This window comes from Mobula birostris, chromosome 29, assembly GCF_030028105.1.
Source record: "Mobula birostris isolate sMobBir1 chromosome 29, sMobBir1.hap1, whole genome shotgun sequence".
Taxonomy (NCBI): domain Eukaryota; kingdom Metazoa; phylum Chordata; class Chondrichthyes; order Myliobatiformes; family Myliobatidae; genus Mobula; species Mobula birostris.
Genome location: NC_092398.1, coordinates 6,769,693 through 6,793,108, shown reverse-complemented (window position 1 = coordinate 6,793,108; position 23,416 = coordinate 6,769,693). Strand labels below are relative to the sequence as shown.

The following is a 23,416-nucleotide window of genomic DNA, read 5'->3' as shown; positions in this document are numbered from 1 at the left end:
TGAATGTCCAAGGCTACACACTGTATCGGAGGGATAGGAAGGTAGGCAGAGGGGATGATGTGGCTCTGCTGGTAAAGAATGGCATCATGTCATTAGAAAGATGTGACATAGGATCAGAAGATGTTCAATCCTTGTGGGTTGAGTTAAGAAACTGCAAAGGTAAAAAGACCCTGATGGTAGTTATTTTCAGGCCTCCAAACAATATCTGGGATGTGGACTACAGATTACAACGGGAATGTATCTCAAAAGGGCAATGTTATGATAGTCATAGGAGATTTTAACATGCATGAAAACGCTCAGCAAACCACCCAGCACCCACGTATACAGGAATGGAGTTAACTTTTCAAAGGCAATTTATCCGAGCAGACAAAGGGGGAAGTTAACTAGCAGTTCTGGTCTCAGCTAAATGATCAGTAGTTAGAGAATAGCCAGGAGATTTTGTGGTAGTTATCCCCCTTCTATTCAAGCATCTGATGGTTGAGGAGTAGTAACTGTTCTTGAACCTGGTGGTGTGAGTCTTCAGGCTCCTGTACCTTCTACCTGATGGCAGCAGCAGGAAGAGAGAATGGCCTGAGTGGTGGGGGTCCCTGATGATGGATGCTGCTTTCCTGCGACGACACTTTGTGTAGATGAGCTCAGTGGTGGGGAGGGCTTTGCCTGTGATGGACTGCGCCACAGAGGTGTACAAGATATTAAGAAGAATAGATAGAGTGGATAGCCAGCTCCTCTTCCCCAGGGCACCACTGCTCAATACAAGAGGACATGGCTTTAAGGTAAGGGGTGGGAAGTTCAAAGGGGATATTAGAGGAAGGTTTTTTACTCAGAGAGTGGTTGGTGCGTGGAATGCACTGCCTGAGTCAGTGGTGGAGGCAGATACACTAGTGAAGTTTAAGAGACTACTAGGCAGGCATATGGAGGAATTTAAGGTGGGGGGTTATATGGGAGGCAGGGTTTGAGGGTCGGCACAGCAATATGGGCCGAAGGGCCTGTACTGTGCTGTACTACTCTATATCCATTACTTTTTGTAGGATTTTCCACTCAGGGGCATTGGTGTTTCCATACCAGGCTGTGAAGCAGCCAGTCAATATACCCTCCACTACACTTTAGATCTTCACAAACTTCGCAGATCTTCATTGATTCTATTGAGTTTCTTTGTATTTACTGAGAATGCCCATTAGAAAATGAAGCTCAGGGCTGTATATAGTGACACACATGCACTTTGATAATAAATTTTCTTTAAACTTAACATTTGTAAATTGAATGAGGTGCCAAAGGAGGTGACTGAAGCAGATACAATAGTATCACTCAAGAAGCACTTGGCTAGCTACATGAAGGGGTGGAACTTGGAGAGTTATCGGCTAAAGACAGGAAATTGGGACTAGATGGGTGGGCATCGTGCTCAGCATGGTCTGTTTGGGCCGAATGGCCTGTATCTGTATCTGTGCTGTATTACTCTTTGGTTCTATGACAAAGGGTCCTCCACCTGAAGCGTTAACTCGGTTTCTCCTTGCACGGCCTCTGACGTGTCAACTCTTCCTGACCCCAAAATGCACTCAGTGGCCCCTTTCTTCGGTTCAGCTGTACACCTGCTGATTACTGCAAGTATCTAATCAGCCAATCATGTGGCAGCAATTCAGTTCGTAAGAGCATGCGGACGTGGCCAGGAGGTTCAGATGTTGTTCAGGGCAAACACCAGAACGGGGAAGAAATCTGATCCAAGTGTCATTGACCGCGGAATGCTTGTTGGTTCCAGATGGGGTGGCTTGAGTATCTCAGAAACTGCTGATCTCCTGGGATTTTTGTTCAATTCAGTCTCTAGAGGAGGGGTCCCAGACTGGGGCCCACAGACCCCTCAGTTTATGGTAAGTGTCGATGAAATAAAAGAGGTTGGGAACCGCTCTAGCGTTTACAGGGAATGGTGCGAGAAACAAAAAGCATCCGGTGAGCAGCAGTTCTGTGGGCAAAAGAGCTTTGTTAATGAGAGAGGTCGGAGGAGAATGGCCAGGCTGGCTCAGGCTGACAGGAAGGCAACAGTAACTCAAATAACCAGGCGCGTTACAACAGTGGTGTGCAGAAGAGCATCTCTGAACGCACAACACGTCAAGCCCTGAATTGGACGGTCGGCGCTGTAGCGTAGTGGTTAGCAAAACGCTTTCCAGAACCAGTGACCCGGGTTCAATCCCTGCCACCGCCTGGAAGGGGTTTGTACGTTCTCCCCAAGGCTGTTGTTTTTCCTCCGGGTGCTCCGGTTTCCTTTCATGGTCCATAGACGTGCTGGTTGGTAGATTAATTATTCATTGTAAATTGTCCTGTGATTACTACTACTACCACCACTACATCGACACAGGCCTATGGGGCCGTCGGCGGGCACGATGACAGACTCTCCACTTCTCCCTCTCCCTCATCAGTGTGTTCAGTTCATCTAGAAGGCTGAGAGGGGATCTTATTGAAACATATAAGATTATTAAGGGATTGGACACGCTGGAGGCAGGAAGCATGTTCCCACTGATGGGTGAGTCCAGAACCAGAGGCCACAGTTTAAGAATGAGGGGTAGGCCATTTAGAACGGAGTTGAGGAAAAACTTTTTCACCCAGAGAGTGGTGGATATGTGGAATGCTCTGCCCCAGAAGGCAGTGGAGGCCAAGTCTCTGGATGCTTTCAAGAAAGAGATGGATAGAGCTCTTAAAGATAGTGGAATCAAAGGTTATGGGGAGAAGGCAGGAACTGGATACTGATTGTGGATAATCAGCCACGATCACAGTGAATGGCGGTGCTGGCTCGAAGGGCCAAATGGCCTACTCCTGCACCTATTGTCTATTGTCTATTGTCCACATTAGCTGCGCCACTGTCTTCTAGGAGCGTGTTGACCGTAGTCTTGCGAGGGCGCCCAGGGTTCATCCTCCCGTGCTTGGGCTCCCATATGATGACTAGGCTGGCAGGTAGCTCGGGGTGGCGTAGACAGTGCCCCGCTAGTCACAGCCTTCTCGTCTCGATTTTAGTGTGATTAGAGTAGGGTTAGATTAGGGGATTGCTAGGTGGCAAGTCACAGAGGGCCGGAATAAATAAATATCTGACTTAATAAATAAGACCACGAACCTACACTCAGTGGCAACTTTATCAGGTGCAGGAGGTGGTGACCGCGCGGATTATCTGACCTGCAGGGCACCGTTTTATTTCAAATTTCTGGCAATGTTTTTGTCCTTTTCCCTTTTGACCTTGCAGCTGTTGAGGGTAAACACGGGCTGCACATAATTTACAGCCTGCGTATCTACAGGAGGACAGCAAGTACAGTAGGAAAAATAGCCTGGTTCTATCCCAGTTCAATAAAACTTCCGAAGCCACAGTGATGTGATGGTTAGCACAGCACTGTTACAACTCAGGGTGTTGGAATCCGGAATATTCACTTCTGCTGTCCTCTGTAAGGAAGTCTGCACATTCTTCCTGTGTGCGCGTAGGTTTCCTCCGGGTGCTCTGGTTTCCTCCTACTGTCCAAAGACGTGCCAGTTAATAGGTTAATTGGTCATTGTAATTTGTCCCATGATTAGGCTAGGGTTAAGTCATGTGGGCATGTGGCCAAGTGATTAAGGCACCGGACTAGCGAGATGAAGGTTGTGAGTTCGAGCCCCAGCCGAAGGAAGGTGTTGTGTCCTTGAGCAAGGCACTTAACCACACATTGCTCTGTGACGACACCGGTGCCAAGCTGTATGGGTCCTAATGCCCTTCCCTTGGACAACATCGGTGTCGTGGAGAGGGGAGACTTGCAGCATGGGCAACTGCCGGTCTTCCATACAACCTTGCCCAGGCCTGCGCCCTGGGGAGTGAAGACTTTCCAGGCGCAGATCCATGGTCTCGCAAGACTAACAGATGCCTTTAAAGTCAATGGATTGCTGGATGGTGTGGCTCGAAGAGCCAGAGCTGCCCGTTTCACACTCAATCTTCAACTATCCAACTAAATAGACAGACAGACATAAATAACAACTGAATCATCAGCTGGGTGGATATTTCAGCGGGAGACTAGAGTGTACAGAGCTACAGAGTTTCATTTTCTGGTAGGGTGAGACCTGAGCTTAAACAGTCATGTTTTTATCAGACATTGCAACACCTTCACAGTTAGAAGCCGGCAGGGATACTCGGGAGGCGGAGTATGTTTTCTGTTCTTGGGTTGAGCTTGAAGGTGTGAGTGATGTCTTTACTGACAGCGTACCAGCCCTGCCTCAAACATGCAAAGTCTGTAATCAGTCCCGCGATGGAAACGATCACGTCCCGGGGACTGAGGACTTTTGTTGGAGTGAGGTGGACGTCCCTCTGGGTGCAGGGGTGCAGATCGGCACTGCATGCGTCAAATTGACAGAAGATCGCGAAGCAGTTCCACCAGACGAGGATGTCATAAGCTGTAAGTCTCAAAATCAGCTGACGTGATTATAGTCAGTGAGTTACACTTAGCCCATCATATTTTATATGTCTTCGACACGGGCACACACACACACACACACACGCGCGCGCACACACGCACGCACAACCTATTGACTCAATTTCAAGGACTTTACATAAGACCATAAGATATAGGAGCAGAAGTAGGCCATTCAGCCCATCAAATCAGCTCGGTATTATTTATTTACTAACAAGAGAAAGTCTGCAGATGCTGGAAATCCAAGCAACACACACAAAATACTGAAGGAACTCAGCAGGCCGGGCAGCATCTACAGAAAGGAGTACAGCCAACGTTTTGGGCTGAGACATTTTCTCAGGACTTTTTATTTACTCTTTGATTATTTGCACTATTTGTCTTCTTTTCACATTGGTTCTTTTCCGGTCTTTGTTATGCATATAATTTTTCATAAATTCTATTGTATTTCTTTACTTTCCTATAAATGCCTGCAAAAAAAATGAATCACAAGGTAATATATGGTGACATATTACACTTGGCTCAGGTACAGCAATGAGGAAAAGTGGTGAAAATGGAAGGATAGAGAGGGAGGGAAGAATTAGTTTTATTATCACTGATGTATGTTATGATGTTTTGTGGCAGAAGTACAGAGCAAGATATAAAAATAATCACTATAAGTCACAAGATCAAAGGTTTAAACAATTCAAAGGTTCATTTATTATCAAGGTATACAACTCTGAAATTCTTCTCTCCAGATGGCCACGAAACCAAGAAAGAAAGGAGTGGCAGCACGATCATCAAACCTTCAAACCCACCTCCCTGCACAAAAAACGAACAAGTAAGGGACAGGCACATTGACCCCCAAATCCCCCTCCCCCACAAACAAAAAACAAGTAAGATCAGGCGAAAAACACAGACTATAAAAAACTATAAGACTGAAAATAAAGTCTGTAGTCCAAGTCCATATCCATAACACAGAAAACCCGAGTATCATTCTCCGGGCACAACGGCAGACTCCCCCACCCCCGGCAGCAGAGTGATCCCCCAGTGATCAAAAGGCAGTCTCTCCTCTCCATAGCAGAGTGATCCCCCAGTGATCAAAAGGCAATCTTCCCCTCTCTGGTAGCAGAGCGATCCCACCAGTGATCAAAAGGCAGTCTCTCCTCTCCATAGCAGAGTGATCCCCCAGTGATCAAAAGGCAATCTTCCCCTCTCTGGTAGCAGAGCGATCCCACCAGTGATCAAAAGGCAGTCTCCCCTCTCCATAGCAGAGCGATCCCACCAGTGATCAAAAGGCAGGCAGCCGGCGCTGACCTTCCAGATTCGCCTCTATGCTTCAATCTGCCTCGTCACTTCAATCAGCGAACGACGGAACCTTTGGTCGGTGAAATGGAGTCCAACATCGGCTTGCGCCCCGTCCCACAATCTTCTCAGCAGGAGTTTCCCACCAAAGAAATAGTGAAACAGACAAATAATGAGATGCTTTTCATGAGGTTGTGAGAGGATGAGAATATCTGGCAGTTCCCTTTAGTATCTTAATTTTTATTACCTGGGTCTCAGGGTCCTAATCTGTATTCTGGTAGTCAACATCAATATAATGAACTATTTGATGTCCTTGATATTCCTCTACATTGGATCTTATTATGGGTTAACTAACTTCCTTGATTGCATCTAGGAAAAGGTGTGCTGGCATTGGGTATGGCCCAGAGGAGGTTCACGCAAATGATCCCAGGAATAAAAAGTGTTGCTATATGAGGAGCGTTTGATGGCTTTTGCTGCTACTTGTGACAGAGAGGCGGCAGAGGAGTCAGTGCGTGAAGGCGGTGGGCGGTCTGACAGCGAGTGATCATACGAGTGGCCTTTCTTGTGATCGCAAGACCCTGTTGGGCATTGTTAATGTGGGATGCTGCAAGTCCGATTCACTGATTTATTGGCGGGTGGCGGGGGAGCTATGAGGCCCCGGTCGTAGCCAGGACTGGGCCACAAGCTGCAGTGTCTGTCGCCTGTTTAATCTGCCGGAAGAGAGGCACCAGAGCCGGTGCACTCCACCGGGGGCAGTGTGGCGCAGCATCCAAACTGGAGTCAGTGCTGCCCCCTAGTGTTCACTCAGCAGAAGACAAACCATATTGTGTTTGCAGATCTCTGCAACATTCTTGGACCCAGAATCATGGACTCTATTTTCTACGTGACTGTATTTTGCTGATATCTTATATGTGGTTTGTGCTGTGTGTGACTGTTGGTATTGTGTTTTGCTCCTTGGCCCCAGAATAAAGCTCTCTTGTCTGGCTGTATTCATGGGTATTCATGTACGGATGAATGACAAGTAAACCTGAACTATTGACAATGATACATTGATCGAGACTGTATTTTGACTTGACGTCTTGTGGTCACTATTTCTTGTTTTCGTTACAGCAAATATTGTCCGGCAGGCTGTAAAGGTGTTAGCGGCGATGTCTGGGGAAACCACCAGGAGGGCTATCGTGATGTAAGTATAAATCAAATATAAAGATACCTTTACTCCATGGTCCAATCTCCTCCCCTATCAGATTACTTCTTCTTCAATCCCTGATCTCTTTCTCTTATCCCCTCCCAGCTTCTCACGTCATCCCCCCTCCCCCACCCATCTACCTTCCCCCTTACCTGGCTTCACCTATCACCTGCCAGCTTGTACTCCTTCCCCTCCTGCACCCCCTTCCCCAACCATCTTAGTCTAGCTTCTTTGCCCTACCTTTCCATTCCTGGTGAAGTACCTCGGGCCGAAACGTCCACTGTTTATTCCTCTCCATAGATGCTGCCTGACCTGCTGAGCTCCTCCAGCATTTTGTGGGTGTTGCTCTGGATTTCCAGCTTCTGCAGAATCTCTTGTGTTTATTATGCAACATCAAAGTTTTCTTAGTGTATCTGGGTATCAACAGCAATCAAAATTCCATTTACTGCTTAATTAAATTGGCCTTAATTTCTGATTTTGCACCGCTGGTTTAAGAGATTTGACAGATGTGGACAATTAAACACTATGCCGAGCTGTTTGCATAGGTGTTTGGTGCAGATCAGATTGGGAATGCGGGTATTTGTGACAAGCGTATAGAAAACAGCTTCCTAATGTTATAGCCGGGGAGTGGTGATGGGGAAAAGCTCCCACTCCCTATTAAATGCTCCCAATGGCATGTGTCTCAAACAGCCTCTGACAACCAAGTCCAGCTCCTGGCCTTCACGTGTGGCCTAGCTACTAAGCCCAGTGCAACCGTTTCTACTGACAGGAGAAGGGGCAAAGCCAGGTTGCAGCCAGCAGCCTGCGAGTGTTGGGTGATGAGGTTGTAATTTTATGTTTATTCAGCAGGAAAGGAAGAAAGGAAGTAGCTTCCATGTTGTAGACTCCTTTGCCATTTCATTAGATCGTGGCTGACTCTCGACCTTGTCGACATTTGTCAGAACTGCATATTCCCTGAGTCTCCTCTGCCAAACCCAGCCTGGAATGTACAGTGTGGCTGCAAATTGGTGGCACTCTGGGGAGGAGAATTTGAAATATCTGTAATCTGCTGTGTGAAGATTTATCCTCATCTCATTAAATGACCAACTTTAGTCGAGATACGTCTCTACCAAAGGTGGTGTAAGGCGCTCCTTCCCTCTGCTAGCCTGCAGGTCACCCCTGCGCAAGGTGTATTACCTGCTCAGCACCCTCGATCAGGGTCACGTGAAGCCATGGGAGCAGGTGGCGGCTGGTCATATGAGCAGCTGGTGCACATCACAAATCCTGGTTATGCCACCACTGACACCAGGTGGACAATCTCTGAAGAGTATTGATAATGGATGGGGTCACCCGTCTTGTAAAGACACTGCCCAGAAGAAGGCAATGGCGAACCATTTCTGTAGAAAAAAATGCCAAGAACAATCATGGTCATGGGACCATGATCACCCACAGCATATATCACAGCGCATAATGATGATGTCATATGACATGGTGCATAATAATGATGATGATTCTTCCCTTCTGCCATCAGATTTCTGAAAAGTCTATGTACCAATCAACTCTACCTCAGTCTTCCTTTGCACTATTTACTTTAGAATTTATAGCATTTTTTTGTCTTTACACTGTACTGCTGCCACAAAACAACAAGTTTTATATCATATAAGTTTGCAATAATAAATCTGATTCTGATTCTAATAAATCAGGATTATAGGCCAGTCAAAGTCGAGTTTATTGACAATAAATGACATGTAATGTCATTTGCAATACATACCACAGGCTTTTTCTATTGGACTTGTGCTCTATGTATACACAGGTATGTCATAAAATAAGATTTATTATCGCTGACTTATATGACATTAAGCTTTTTGTTTTGAGGCAGTGGTACAGTGTACAGATAAAAAAAAGCCATAAATGACAAATATATAAAGAATGCAACAAAGGAATAGTGAAGGAGACTAGGGATGAGTTGCTGAAGAGTCTGATCAAGTTACACAGATAAAGTATGACGCACTTTTAAGGTTTTCATTACTGGAAATGCTGTCCGAATGGGGCGACACGGTAACATAGTGGTTAGCACGTAGGCTTTACAGCGCCAGCGATGGCCGACCAGGTTTCAGTTCCCGACCATGTCTGTGAAGAGTCCGTAATCCTGTGGGCTTTCTCCGGGGGTTCCAGTTTCCTCCCAAATTCCAAGGACGCACGGGTTAGTGAGTTGTGGGCATGCTATGTTCGCAATGCTCGTGGGCTGCCCCCCGGTACGATCTGCGCGCTGTGTCTGTAGCGGCAACGCAAACAAGCCAATGTTGCTGCTGGTGACCACACAGAGAGTTTTCTTGTATATGACTTGCCTTCTGATCAATCCAATAATAATTTTCCAAAAAGTCAAAGAAATGTATTTAATCCTTTATTAGCAACTAACTAGCAAAACATATAATCTTGAAACGAAACTGGTCGCCCCACTACAGGAAGGACGTTGAGGCTTCAGAGAGGGTGCAGAAGAGACTTACCAGGATGCTGCCTGGTTTAGAGGGCATGTGGCATCATGACAGGCTGAATAAACTTGGGTTGTTTTCTCTGGAATGGCTGAGAGGAGATCTGATAGAAGTTAATAAGATGATTAGAGGCATAGGTAGAGTGGAGAGAGAGTATCTGTTTCTCAGGGTTGAAATGTCTAATACCAGAGGGCAGGCATTGAAGGTGAGAGCGGGCAGGTTCAAAGGGGATGTGAGGAGTAAGTTTTTTACTCAGAGAGTGGTGGATGCCTGGAATGTGTTGCCTGGTATGGTGGTAGAGACAAATACATTAGAGGCTTTTAAGAGACGTTTGGATAGGCACATGGATGTGAGGAAGATGGAGGGATGTGGACATGGTGTAAGTAGGATGGATTAGTGTTCGGGTGTTTTTTTAAAATTTGCTTTTTAGCTGGTTCAGCACAACATTGTGGGCCGAATGGCCTGTTCCTGTGCTGTACTCTTCTATGTTCTATATTCTATGTTATGAAACTAAAAAGGTATTAAACATACTTAAGCGAAGTAAGTGATTTTAAATGTAATTAAGCAAAGTTAAGTGATCAACAAAAGATATAATGCCCGACATTCCCCAGCTCTAAAAGCTCTTTTTTAATTTATTCATTTACGGGATGTGGGCGTCACCAGCTAAGCCAGCGTTTATTGCCCATCCCTAGACGCCCTTGAGAAGGTGGTGATGAGCTGCCTTCTTGAACCGCTGCAGTCCCTGAGGTGTAGGTACACCCGCAGTGCTGTTAGGGAGGGGAATTCCATGATTTTGACTCAGCGACAATGAAGTAGCAACGATATGTTTCCAAGTCAGGATGGTGAGTGACATGGAGGGGGATTTCCAAGTGGTGGTGTTCCCCGATATCCGCTGTCCTCGTCCTTCTAGATGGTAGTGGTCGTGGGTCTGGAAGGTGCTGCCTTAGCAACTTTGGTGTGTTGTTGCAGTGCATCTTGTAGATAGTACACACTCCTGCAACTTCCCAGGATAAAGCATGAACCCTTCGCTTTTACCACACCCCACCCACGTGAATAGCTACCACAATAAATGCACGACACAGAATAAAATGCAACAAGTGACGCGTTTTACTGCATGTTTCAATGGACGGCTTCCAGACCGTTTGGGCTGACTGGAAGTGCACTGAGAGCGGTAAGCGTAGAGGAGTTGGGGGCTTGCTGTTCTGGTTAACAACGGATGGTGCAATCCGGGTCATATTACGATCGAGGAACGTGTTTGTAGACCGGATATTGAGCTTTTTACTGTTGGACTCCGGCCATATTCCACCGAGATACAACACTGGGCGTCACGGGAGGTTGTTCCTGCCTGTGGCCATCGAACTTTGCAGCTCCTCCCGTGGAGGATCAGACACCCTGAGCCAATAGGCTGGTCCTGGACTTATTTCCATCTGGCATGGTTGCATTTTGTTATTTGATTGTTTGTGGTTTTTATATTGCTATATTTATGCTCTATTCTTGGTTGATGTGGCTGTAACGAAACCCAATTTCCCTCGGGATCAATAAAGTATATCTACCTATCTATCTATCTATCTATCTAGCTATCTATCTATCTACATGTGACCAATAAAGCTGATCTTTAGAATAATTCAGGAGGCCACCAGTTGAAACTGATACTGAAGATTCCAGAGCAGAGAAAACTTAATTCAAAAAATGCTGATAATTTCTGTTGAGTAATTTGTAGGTTCTGACTGACTTTCTGCTCTGTAGACATCGGTTCTGTGCAAGGCGGCTGTACACGCAGGAGCAATAGCAGATGAGCAGGGAGGCCAGGTGTCGGTGACGCTGAAGAAAGGCATCACTCTGTATGAAGCTGCTTCTGCAAATGGGATTATAACCAGAAGGTAAGTAAAGAATTAAATCTCTTCAGAAAGGCAAAAAATTGCCTGTCAGACATCTGAAAGTAGTAGTGAAGATTAAAATTGAGAAAGATAAGCCTTATTTATTACATTCACATCAAAATGTAGTGAACATTTGCATCAATGACCAACGCTGTCCGAGGATCTGCTGGGGCCAGACCGTAAGTGTCACCACACATTCTGACGCCAACGTAAAAAGACAAAAATTAAACCAGAGACCATCTGCAGATGCTGGAGATCCAAACGACACACACAAAATGCTGGAGGATCTCAGCAGGCCGGGCAGCATCTTTGGGGGGAGGAAAAAAAGTGCAGTCGACGTTTCGGGCTGAGACCCTTCGGCAGGACTGAAGCGTCGGCCAGAAACGTCGACTGTGCTTTCTTCCATAGATGCTGCCTGGCCTGCCGAGTTGCTCCAGCACTTTGCGTGTGTTGCTAAGATAAAGATTAACTTTATTTGTGCCATGTACGTTGAAACAAATGAATCACTTGCAAACAACTAACAAATCCCGAGGATGTGGCGTGCAGGTATCGGCACGCTTCCTGAGTCAACAGCAAATGCCCACAACTTACTAATCCTAAATTGTACATCTACAGAATGTGGCAGGAGACCAGAGCACTCAGAGGAAACCCATGGGGAGTACGTAGAGGCACATGATAAAATAGGCTGTAGTCAGCTTGGTTTCCTCAAGGGAAAGTCTTGCCGGGCAAATCAGTTGGAATTCTTTGAAGAAATAACAAGCAGGACAAAGGAGATTCGGTTATTGTTGTGTACATGGATTTTCAGAAGATCTTTGACAAGGTGCCATACATGAGGCTGTTTAATAAGCTATAAGCCCATGGTACTACAGGAAAGATTCTGTCATGGATAAAGCAGTGGCTGATTGGCAGGAGGCAAAGAGTGGGATAAAAGGATCCTTTTCTGGCTGTCTGCCGGTGACTGGAGGTGTCCCACACGGGTCTGTGTTGGGACCGATTCCTTTTATGTTATATGTCAATGACTTGGATGATGGGATTGAAGGTTTTGAGGAAGTAGAGAGGCTGCAGAAGGACTTGGATTAGGAGAATGGACAGGGAAGTGGCAGATGGAATACAGTGTCGGGAAGTGTGTGGTCATGCACTTTGGTAGAAGAAATGAAAGGGCTATTTTCTAAATGGAGAGAAAATACAAACATCTGAGGTGCAAAGGGATTCGGGAGTCCTTCTGCAGGATTTCCTAAAGGTTAACTTGCAGGTTGAGTCTGTGGTGAGGAAGGCAAATGCAATGATCGCATTCATTTTGAGAGGACTAGAATATAAAAGCAGAGGTATAATGTTGGGACTTTGCAAAGCACTGATGAGGTCTCACTGGTGAGTATTATGGGCAGTTTGGAGCCCCTTATGTTAGAAAAAAATGTGCTGAAACTAGGGAGAGTTCAAAGGAGGCTGACGAAAATGATTCTAGGACTAAACAGCTTGTCATATGAAGACCATTTGATGGCTCTGAGCCCGTAATCACTGGAATTTAGAAGAATGAGGGGTGACGTCGTTGAAACCTATCAGGTGGTGAAAGGCCTTGATAGGGTGGACGTAGAGAAGATGTTTCTTGTGGTGGGGGAGTCTAAGATCAAAGGACACAGCCTCAGAAAAGAGAGTGTCCTTTTAGAATGGAGATGAGGAAGAATTTCTTTCGCCAGGGAGTGGTGAATCTGTGGAATTTGTTGCCACAGACTGCTGTGGAGACCAAGTCTTTATGTATATTTAAGGCAGAGGATGATAGATTCTTGATTGGTCAGGGCGTGCAGGGATATGAGGGGAAGGCAGGAGATTGGGGCTGAGGGGGAAAATGGATCAGCCATGATGAAATGGTGAAGCAAACTTGATGGACCAAATGGCCTAATTCTGCTCCTATATCTTATGGATTCTAAAAGATTCATGAAGATGTTACTGGGACTGGAAGGGCTTGAGTTACAAGGAGAGGCTGGATAGGCTGGGGTGTTTCCTCTGGATCCTTGGAGCCTCAGGGGGTGACCTTATCAAGACTTGTAAAACCATGAGGGGCACAGGTAACATGGATGGCGATGGTCTTTTTCACAGGGTATGGGAGTCTAAAACTAGAGTGAGAACAAAAAAACTTAAAAGGGATCCGAATGTTAACATTTTCAGTTGGAGGGTGTTGGGTGTTGTGTGTTTAATATTTTAGTAATATTGCAAATATATTGTTTGATTAAGCATCCCTGTTCAATTCAATAATTCATCACAGGTTATCTGTAAAAATACGTGAATTGCATATGTCATGACGCTACCATGTCATACCATGCTTGAAGTATGAAAAGAAGCTCGCAGTCCTGGCTCCTTTGTTTTCCTTTCAATTAGTTTTTATATTTTGGAGTTGCAAAACATAACAGTGATGATGAGGAAATTGGAAATGAACGCAAGACGACTACGTACTTGTTGGAGTGCAGCGAGACATTTGAGTTTTTATGAAGCACAGCAAGAGATGGTTGAGTAAAAAAGGAACAGCGCCGCATGTACTTCTTCCGGAGGAGAAAATGTTCGCATTTAAGAAAAGGCTGAAAGCAGACCAAATCCGTGGGTTCATAAGTTGTGAGCACAGGACGATAGTAATCATAAAAAAAGAGCAGAAATGGCTGGCGATGTCAGAAAAATTGACATCTTTGATTATATAATGGATAACTGGATATTACATATGGAGTGGATTGAACAGTATTTTAAAGCAAATGAAATAGCCATTGTGAAACAGATACCAGTTTTGCTCACTCCATTGGGTTTAAAGGCATAAGTTTGCTTTGATGTTTCACTGCTCCAACCAAACCAGCTGAAATGAGCTTTGCTGATATCATGAAAGTAATGCAGAAACATTTAGAACCAAAGCCATTGTTGATTGCAGAATTCTTTAGGTTTCATAATCAATAATAGGGGAGTCCATTTCAGTGTAAGTGGCTGAATTGAAGAAGTTGCCTGAGCATTGTCAGTTCTGTAATAGGTGTAATGATGCACTTGAGAGATAATTTAGTTTGTGGAATCTTACAAGAAAGCTTTCAAAAACAGCTCCTAATTGATGCACAACTTGTGTTTAAAAGAGCAATTGAAATTGCTGTATCAATGGAAATAGCAGACAGAGATGCAATTGAGTTGCAGTTAGGAATGAAAGTGAGTATGAATAAAATTACAATATCCATACTGAAACTGGCCCAGCTGAACAAATTGTGTTACTGTTGTGGAAGGAGCAAACATACACTAGACCAATTGAAATTTAAAGGTGTCTGATAATAATGAGAATGACACAGGACTGGGTAGCCTTGAGATTTACAATGTAAAAGCTAACAATAGACTGCAATATTGATTACACCAGCAGTGAACAGCAAATTAATTTAAATGAAATTTGACACTGGCTCGGCTGTTTCAGTAATTCCATAAAATAAGTTTAAATAACATTTCAAAGGTACTGAACTGAAGCCTGCAGATATCCAACTAAGAACTTACACTGGAGAAAAGATTACTCCTGTGGGAATGACATTTGTAACAGTGAAATAGAGTAACAAAGAAGCCACGTTGCATTTGTATGTGGTAAAATCAGGAGGGCTGATATTGTGGGGGCCAAGATTGGCTGAGACAACTACAGCTTGATTGGAGATCCATCCACATTTTCATGTCACATTCCTGCAATAGAGTCAACTGAAAGTGAATTAAGAAAGGTACTGGATGATGTGACAGCAGTGTTCAAGGATGGCATTGGAAAATTCAAACATATCAAGGGTAAAATATTGTTAAATGAAAAGACCACATCCAAGTTTTGCAAACCCTGTCTGGTTCCTTATACCATATGTGATAAAGAAGCCAGTGAGCTAGATTGTATGGAGGCCTAAGGAATTCTCTCCAAGGTTGAGGGGAGCCCATGGGCAATGCCAGTAGTCCCAGTAGCCAAGAAGAATGGGTCTGTTCAGATCTGTGGTGATTTTAACGTCACCATCAAACCAGCACTAAAAGTAGATCAATACCCTCTGCCCAGGATAGAGGACACTTTGCAAACCTTGCTGAAGGAAAACACTCCACCAAAGTGAACTTAACTGAGGCCTACCTACAGATGGAGATGGAAGAAGAGTCTGAAGAATTTCTCACCATAAACATTCACAGAGAGCTTTTTCGCTATAATAGGCTTATTTTTGGAGTAGCATTTGCACCTGCACTCTGGCAGAAAGCTATAGACCAGGTGCTGTAAGGCTGTCCGGCCACTCAATATTTCTCGGATGACGGATTTGCTTCCCATGAAGATGACAAGGAATATCTCCAAAATCTCAAACAGTGTGAGAAAGACTATGCGATTATGACCTCAGAGCAAGGCACAATAAGTGTGAATTATTGAAACCAAGCATCAATTACTGTAGACACCCCATTGACATGCAAGGATTACACAAGTGTGCTGAGAAAATTCAAGCAGTGGTGGATTCCCCAAAGGACATTTCACAGTTGTGGGCCTTTTCAGGATTTGTCAATTTCCATAGCAAGTTCCTGCCAAACATGGATACTGTGCCCCTCCCCTTGAACTCATTACTACAGATCAGGAAGAAATGGCAACGGAAAAAGCGGTGTGAAGTGGCTTTCAAAAAGTTAAAGGAAATGGGTGAGTTGAAGTGAAGGACCTGTGTCTGTGACTTTGTGATTATTTTCATGCTCCCCAATGTCATGGACGTAAATGGTCACAAGGTTATGGTGGGCAGCACAGTAGCATAGCGTTTAGTGTAACACATTACAACACATGATTGGAAGATCTGGTTTTCAATTCCCACCACTCTCTGTAAGGAGTTTGTACGCTCTCCTCATGACCTCATGGCTTTCCTCCAGGTGCTGTAGTTGCAGGCATACTATATTGCTACAGGAAATATGGCAGCTCTTGGCGGCTGCCAAGCACATCCTCAGATTCTGTTGGTCGTTGACGCAAAAGATGTATTTCACTGTATGTTTCGATGTGCATGTGACAGGTAAAGCTAATCTCTAAAACATCTTAGGATCCAGTTATTAGGGTAACAAGATTTTTTTACTGCATGGTTCTGAGACTAGTCCAAGTACTGGAGGTTAAGAGGACATTTCCACAGCAAAGGTTGGGCGCCATGTGACATATTGGTTCGGATGATGCTATTACAGCTCAGGTGGTCGGAGTTCGGAGTTCAAAACGGCGCTGTCTACGAGGAATTTGCACGTTCCTTCCCGTGTGCGTGTGGGTTTCCTCTGGCTGTTCTGGTTTCTTCCCACAGTCCAAAGGTGTACCAGTTTGTAGGTTAATTTATCGTTGTAAATTGTAATGTGATTACTTACTGCCTATTATGCCGCTGGTGTTTAGGGCAACAATGAAGGTCCTCCATCTCTGGCGGTGTTCAGGGCTTCCTTCATCATGTCAGTCACTTCCTCTTGGTTTTCACTACTGTCAGTCATGCAGGTTCTGGGTGGAGACTCAAGAATACCGTCACACTCGGATGTAGATGGATTCTTCATTACTGTTTCCATAACAATTTTGTTTTACCAGTCAGGGTTGTTATCCCTGAGGTGAAATCCCAAATCTGGAGGACAGGTAGTCCACTCTTAGTCTGGCCTCTACCCTTTGACCTCTTTGGCATGGGTGACCCTACCAAGAGCCAAAGCATAAAGCCCTGACTCCAGCCAACATAGCTCTCCGGGTCATTGAGGCATACAGGCCTCCAAACCCAACAACAAGGTTGTGGTCCACTGGGAGGTCCATGTGATTAGGTTAGTGTTAACTAGGTGGGTTGACCAGCATTGTTTTCCATTGATAACCTGAAGCACTGTCCATTTTCTTCCAGGGGTCCCTTGTCTGAGAAACGCATCAAGATTAACAAAGGTAAATAAACAGACGTGTCATTATGGTGATTTGCTTCTCTCAGGCTGTGGACAATACTGGTAACTCTGCAATTCACCGCTCATCCCTGACTGGCCTGAACTTATGCCGGTGGGATGGGAGCTGGATTCATCTGTAGGTGGAGATGGGAACGTGGCGTTGCGTAGTGGTTAGCGCAACGCTTTACAGTACCAGTGACCCGGGTTCAATTCCTGCCGCTGCTCGTAAGGAGTTTGTACATTCTGCCTTTGACCGCTTGGGTTTCCGCCGGGTGCTCCGGTTTCCTCCCACAGTCCAAAGATGTATCGCTTGGTAGGTTAATTGGTCATTATAAATTGCCCTGTGATTAGGCAAGGGTTAAATCCGGGCGTTGCTTGGCAGTGTGTCTTGAAGGGCCTATTTCCATGCTGTATCTCAATAAATATCACAGCCGGGGCTGAGTAGGGAAGAGCATACGTGAGCTAGTTCTGGTGGTTCACTCGACCAGGGGTCCCCAACCATTTTTGCATAGTGGACCAGTTTAATATTGACAATATTCTTGCAGACTGGCCGACCGGGGTTGGGGGGGGGTTAATCACGACCAGAATATAGGGTGATAAGTTAACTAGAAGTCACTTATCAGTGGCTAATACACTCAATTTCATTTCTAAAAGGGTTTATCTAATGAATCTAATATTAAACACACAGCGCATTTTTTCCTCGCATGAATGTAGTGATAAGTCAGTTATAAGTCACTTATAAGTCAATAGCATCATAACATTTTAAGTCACGTTTGGATGTTAAACACACAGTGCATATTTTCCTCATATGCACATATAAAATCATTGCAACACACCAGTATTGCTGATTCACTGGGAGTCCTAGGCTTGTTTCCCTGCAACAAGACAGTCCCATCGAGGGGTGATGGGAGACAGCGATACTCGAAGAGGGTTCCTTATGTCCAGTCTATTCCGCAATTTAGTTTTCGTTGCATTCATTGCAGAAAACCCCGCTTCACAGAGATATGATGTTGGAAATGGAAGCAACGTTTTCAGTGCTTTTGTGGCTGTCTCAGGATATTCAGCCTTGACTTTGATCCAGAATGCCGGCAGAGATGTTATGTCAAACATACTTTTCAGCCTGTCGTCATTTGCAAGCTCGAGGAGTTGATCTTCTCCCCACACTGACATGGATGATTCACCGGGGACATTCACAAATGTGTCACGGATCCATTCCTTTGCACATTTTGGGTCACTTTTGGTTGGGAAGTAACACTCAAGTTCTGTCAACGGCGAAGATAGGTGATCGCGCACCAGCTGTGAGAAGGATAGTGCAGCCTCAGTCTCTCCCAAAATCACAGCAGTGTTGGGAACATGTCAAATATGCCCCTGTCCACTTGCCGTCCCCACAGTTCCAGTTTGACTTTGATCTGCCAACTTGAAGGCAGTTGTCATTCTCCCCTGAAGTGACAAATTGAGTTGAGTAGGTTGAAGATGTCACACAGATAAGCGAGTTTCGCTATCCACTCCTCATCTCTGAAGTGTGCTGCCAGTGGTGACTTTTTTCCTGAAAGAAACCTCTGTAGCTGCTCTCTTAACTCAAAAACCCTGGCCAGGGCTCTCCCCCTTGATAGCCACCTGACTTCAGTGTGTCAGAGAAGGCGTTTGTGCTCTGCATCCATTTCCTCGCAAAGCTGCTCAAACAGACGTGAGTTAAGGGCTTTTGCTTTGATGTGATTGGTAACTTCAACAACGTCACTCAATACGCTGTTAGGATCAGGTGACACTTTCCGGCTAGCCAGCATTTTCCTGTTTGTGACACAGTGTGTAGACTGGCATTCAGGAGCAACCTCTCTGAATTGGGTAGTGAAACCAGACAGCCGTCCAGTCATAGCTGCAGCCCCATCTGTGCATATTCCAACACAGAATGACCAGTCCAGTTGGAAGAAAGTTGAAAAGGGGATACCCCCGATGATAATCCAGCACTGAGCAATGCTGCATAACGTCTCAGTTGTCATCTCTCTCTCTCTCCCCGTAGATTGCAGCAATGTTCTGGACAGTAGGCACTTTACCGCCTCGTCCTCCTGGGCGGAGAGGAACAGCATTGGAGAGTTGACTATCTGGTCCCCTGACAAAGCTCAGACCAGCAGTAAAGGACCCCCCTGGGCATGGGCCGCCAGCTCTCGCAGCAGCGAAGAGTGGCTGCAGATAGACTTGGGAGAGCGGAAGAACATCACAGGTTGGTCAAATGAATCAGAATCAGGTTTAATATCACTGGCATATGCCGTGAAATTTGTTAACTTTGTGGCAGCAGTACAATGCAATATGTGATAATAAATTTCTAGATTTATTTAAATTAGAAATAAATAAATACAGTAAGTATTTATAGTGCCTATAAATTCACCCCCCTTAGAAATTTTCACATTGTACTGTTTTACAACATTGAATCACAGTGGATTTAATTTGACTTTTTTGACACTGATCAGCAGAACAGAACTCTCATGTCAAAGTGAAAACAGATTGCTACAAAGTGATCTAAACCTTTGGTCTTACTGACGTTGAATGCAACACCACTTGACTGGCTGGCATATCTCGCTCCTGTACACCCTCTCGTCCCCATCTGAGATTCTCCCAACAATGGTTGTATCATCAGCAAATTTATAGATGGCACTTGAGCTGTGAGTGGCCACGCAGGGAGAGAGAGAGTAGAGCAGTGGATTAATCACACATCCCTGAGGTGTGCCAGTGTTGATTGGCAGCGAGAGCCGTTATTTCTTCAAAAGCACATTATTGGCTGGGTAGCCTCCAACTTGGGGGTATTAACATCAATTTCTCCTCACAACTCTCTTTTATACATTCCCCATTCTGGATTCCCTCTTATCCTTTCTCTTCTCCTCACTAGCCAGGTGCTGCACCTTGCCCAAGGGTGACCTGCAGGCTAGCGGAGGGAAGGAGCACCTTACACCTCCTTTGGTAGACACGTATCTCCACCCCACCACCCCTGCTGGGGTCAAAAAAAGGTCCAGACTTCCAGTTAGCTGCAGCTGACAGTCGTTTCAACCACGTGACTACCTTGGACTTCTTCTCAACTTCTGAGCCTACTTTATCCACTGTCTTTACCTCAAGTTCAAAGTAGATTTCATTGTCAAAGTACATTCAAGTCACCATATACAACCCTGAGATTCATTTTCCTGCGGGCATACTCAGCAAATCTATAGAAGAGTACCTATAACAGGATCAATGAAAGATCAACCAGAGTGCAGAAGACAACAAACTGTGCAAATGCAAATATAAATAAATAACAATTAATAACGAGAACATGAGATAAAGAGTCCTTAAAGTGAGATCACTGGTTGTGGGAGCATTTCAATGATGGGGTAAGAGAGTGTAGTTATCCCCCTTTTTTTCAGGAGCCAAAGTGAGAGTTGTGAAAGTGAGGAAGTTTTGCACAGGGGACTTATTTCAGTTTATGGGAAATACACGTTACAGTGTCAGAACCAGGTTTTACATCACGGATGTGCTTGGTGCCATTTTCAACTTGACCCCGGCTGACAAACTCGTTTCCACCTTGGCTTGATGCCCGCTGCAACTCGCCTGTAACTTATCCTGCAATGAAACCCTCATCGATAAACTTTCTATCTCCGGCTATTGTGTTCTCTGTGTGACTGAGCACTACTCTACATCTTCTGCACTTCCAGGGATTGTGACCAAGGGCAGCACCAACAATGGGTATAACTTTTATGTGAAGACATACAAGATTTCCCACAGTAAGGATGGAGGAAACTGGAGATTCTACAGGTGCAAGAACAGCAAGGAAGACAAGGTGCGTCTTACTTAATTTAATCGGGGTAGGCATGGTAGTGTGTCGGTTAGCACAACACTCTACACTACTGATGACATGGGTTCATCTCCCACCGCTGCCTGTAAGGAGTTTGTACGTCTTTCCCCGTGACCGCGTGGGTTTCCTCCGGGTGCTCTGGTTTCCTCCCACAGTCCAAAGACCTACCAGTTGGTCAGTTATATTGTAAATTGTCCCATAGATAGATGCAGTATTGAAAACAGGCCTTCAGCCCACTTAGTGAATGCTGACCGTCATCCACCCAATTATACTCTAATTCTATCCCATCACACATTATTCTCCTCACTTTCCCATCTGCTCCAATCCCTAATAATAACCCCTCTCCTGCACAATAGGGGAAATTGGCAGTAATCAACCAACACACCTTTGGGATATGTAAGCAAACTGGAGTATGGGGTGGGGCTGGACTCCCACACAGTCAGCAGGATCGACATCGCTGAAGGGATTTAGAAATACAGGTTGAGTACCCCTTGTGTTTGAGGCCGGAAATGTTTCCGGTTTCGGATTTTGGAATATATAACGAGATAGCTTGGGATCGCCATCATCTCTGACCCTGAACTTGGGTGCTACTCATAAGCAGTTTTTGTCTTTACCCTTGTTCATCACCCATCTCATTGAAATCTATCGAACGTTGAAAGGCCTCGATAGAGTGGAGGTGGAGAGGATGTTTCCTGTGGCAGGTGAGTCTAGGACCAGAGGACACAGCCTCAGAGTAGAGGGATATCCATTTGGAACTGAGATGAGTAATACAAGTGGGTCCTACACAGTCACTGAGGAGTGTGGTAGAACAAAGGGATCTGGAAATACAGGTCCATAACTTGTTGAAAGTGGCGTCACAGGTAGATAGAGTCATGAAAGAAGGTTTTGGCCGATTTACCTTTATAAATCAATGTTTTGAATACAGAAGATGGGATGTTATGTTGAAGTTGTATAAAACATTGGTGAGCCCTCATTTGGAGTATTGTGTGCAGTTTTGGTCACCTACCTACAGGAAGGTTTGAAAGAGTACAAAGAAAATTTCCAAGGATGTTGCCAGGTCAGGAAGACCTGAGTTATAAGGCAAGATTGATTCGATTAGGACTTTATTCCTTGGAACATAGAAGACTGAGAAGAGATTCGACAGAGGTATTCAAAATTATGAGGGGTATAGATAGGGTAAATGCAAGCAGGCTTTTTCCACTGAGGTTGGGTGGGACAACAACCAGAGGTCCTGGGTTACAGGTGAAAGGTGAAAAGTTTATGGGGAACATGAGGGGAAATTTCTTCACTCAGAAGATCGTGAGAGTGTGGAACGAGCTGCCAGCACAAGTGGTGCATGTCAGCTCAATTTCAAAATTTGGAAGTTTGGATAGGTACATGGGTCGTAGGGGTATGGAGGGCTATGGTCCTGATGCTGGTCGATGGGAGCAGGCAGTTTAAGTGGTTCAGCACAGATTAGTTGGGCCAAAGGGCCTGTTTCCATGCCGCACTTTTCTATGACTCTATGGCTCCATAATGGCTGGGGTCACCCGTCGTGTAAAGACGCTGCCCAGAAGAAGGCAATGGCAAAGCACTTCTGTAGAAAACTTTGACAAGAGCAATCATGGTCATAGACCCTGATCGCCCACGTCATCATAATAATGATGTCATATGACATGGCACATAATGATGATGTCATATGACACAGCACATAATGATGACGATGACTAGCGGAATGGACTGGACCGGGTGAGTGCTCCTTTGCTCTTCAATGAGAGTTAATATAGAGACATGGAACATGTATATCTTTGGGAAATACAGCACAGAAATGGGCCTTTCAGCCCACCATTTTCATGCTGGCCTCTTGCTTTTCCCTTTGTGTGCTAACCCCATTGACTGCACAAGGACCGTAACTTTCTGCGCTTATTCCGGTGTCTGTCTCTTCAAAGTATTTGTACTCTTTTAAATTCCAGAAAGATTAACTTGGTTCCCTGCTATTATCTTCCTTTTGTTCCGGCAAAGATCTTTCAAGGAAACGTGAACAACGATCAGCTCGTTCGCAATAACTTTATCCCGTCGATTGTGGCGCGGTACATTCGCGTCATTCCGCAGCAGTGGCACGAAAGAGTAGCTCTGAAGGTGGAGGTGCTCGGCTGCAAGCCGTCACCGAAGAGCCACAAAGCTGGTAAAGTTTCAAACTTCTCTACTTCGTGGGCTTAGGGGTGGGAATCCCAGAGATACAGTCCTGTGCAAAAGTTTTAGGCATGTATATAGAACTAGGCTGCCTGAGACTTTTGCACTGCACTGTAGTAATTTTATGTATTGCACTGTGCTCTGCCGCAAAAACAAAATAAATTTCGTGACATACATGAGTGATGATAACCCTGATTCTGATGTGAGTCTGTATTGTGGACTGAGAGTGGGAAGGGGACAGAGAGAGGGGAATCATGATTGGGGAAAGGGAAGGGGAGAGGGGAGGGAGCAGGAAGAACCAGAGAGATATTCTGTAAAGATCAATAAACCAA

General features: G+C 45.1%; 1 protein-coding gene across 2 annotated transcripts in view; it reads left to right on the top strand.

The window, feature by feature from the left end:
• The window catches only part of LOC140190076 (discoidin, CUB and LCCL domain-containing protein 1), a 195,242-nt gene that overhangs the window by 141,893 nt on the left and 29,933 nt on the right, over positions 1-23,416 (top strand). For both annotated transcript variants that reach the window (XM_072246541.1, XM_072246542.1), the window contains exons 5-10: positions 6,801-6,873; positions 11,094-11,227; positions 17,062-17,099; positions 19,113-19,313; positions 20,773-20,897; positions 22,914-23,076. In XM_072246541.1, the coding sequence (XP_072102642.1) occupies positions 6,801-6,873; positions 11,094-11,227; positions 17,062-17,099; positions 19,113-19,313; positions 20,773-20,897; positions 22,914-23,076 (734 nt within the window). The remainder of the gene's footprint in view (positions 1-6,800; positions 6,874-11,093; positions 11,228-17,061; positions 17,100-19,112; positions 19,314-20,772; positions 20,898-22,913; positions 23,077-23,416) is intronic.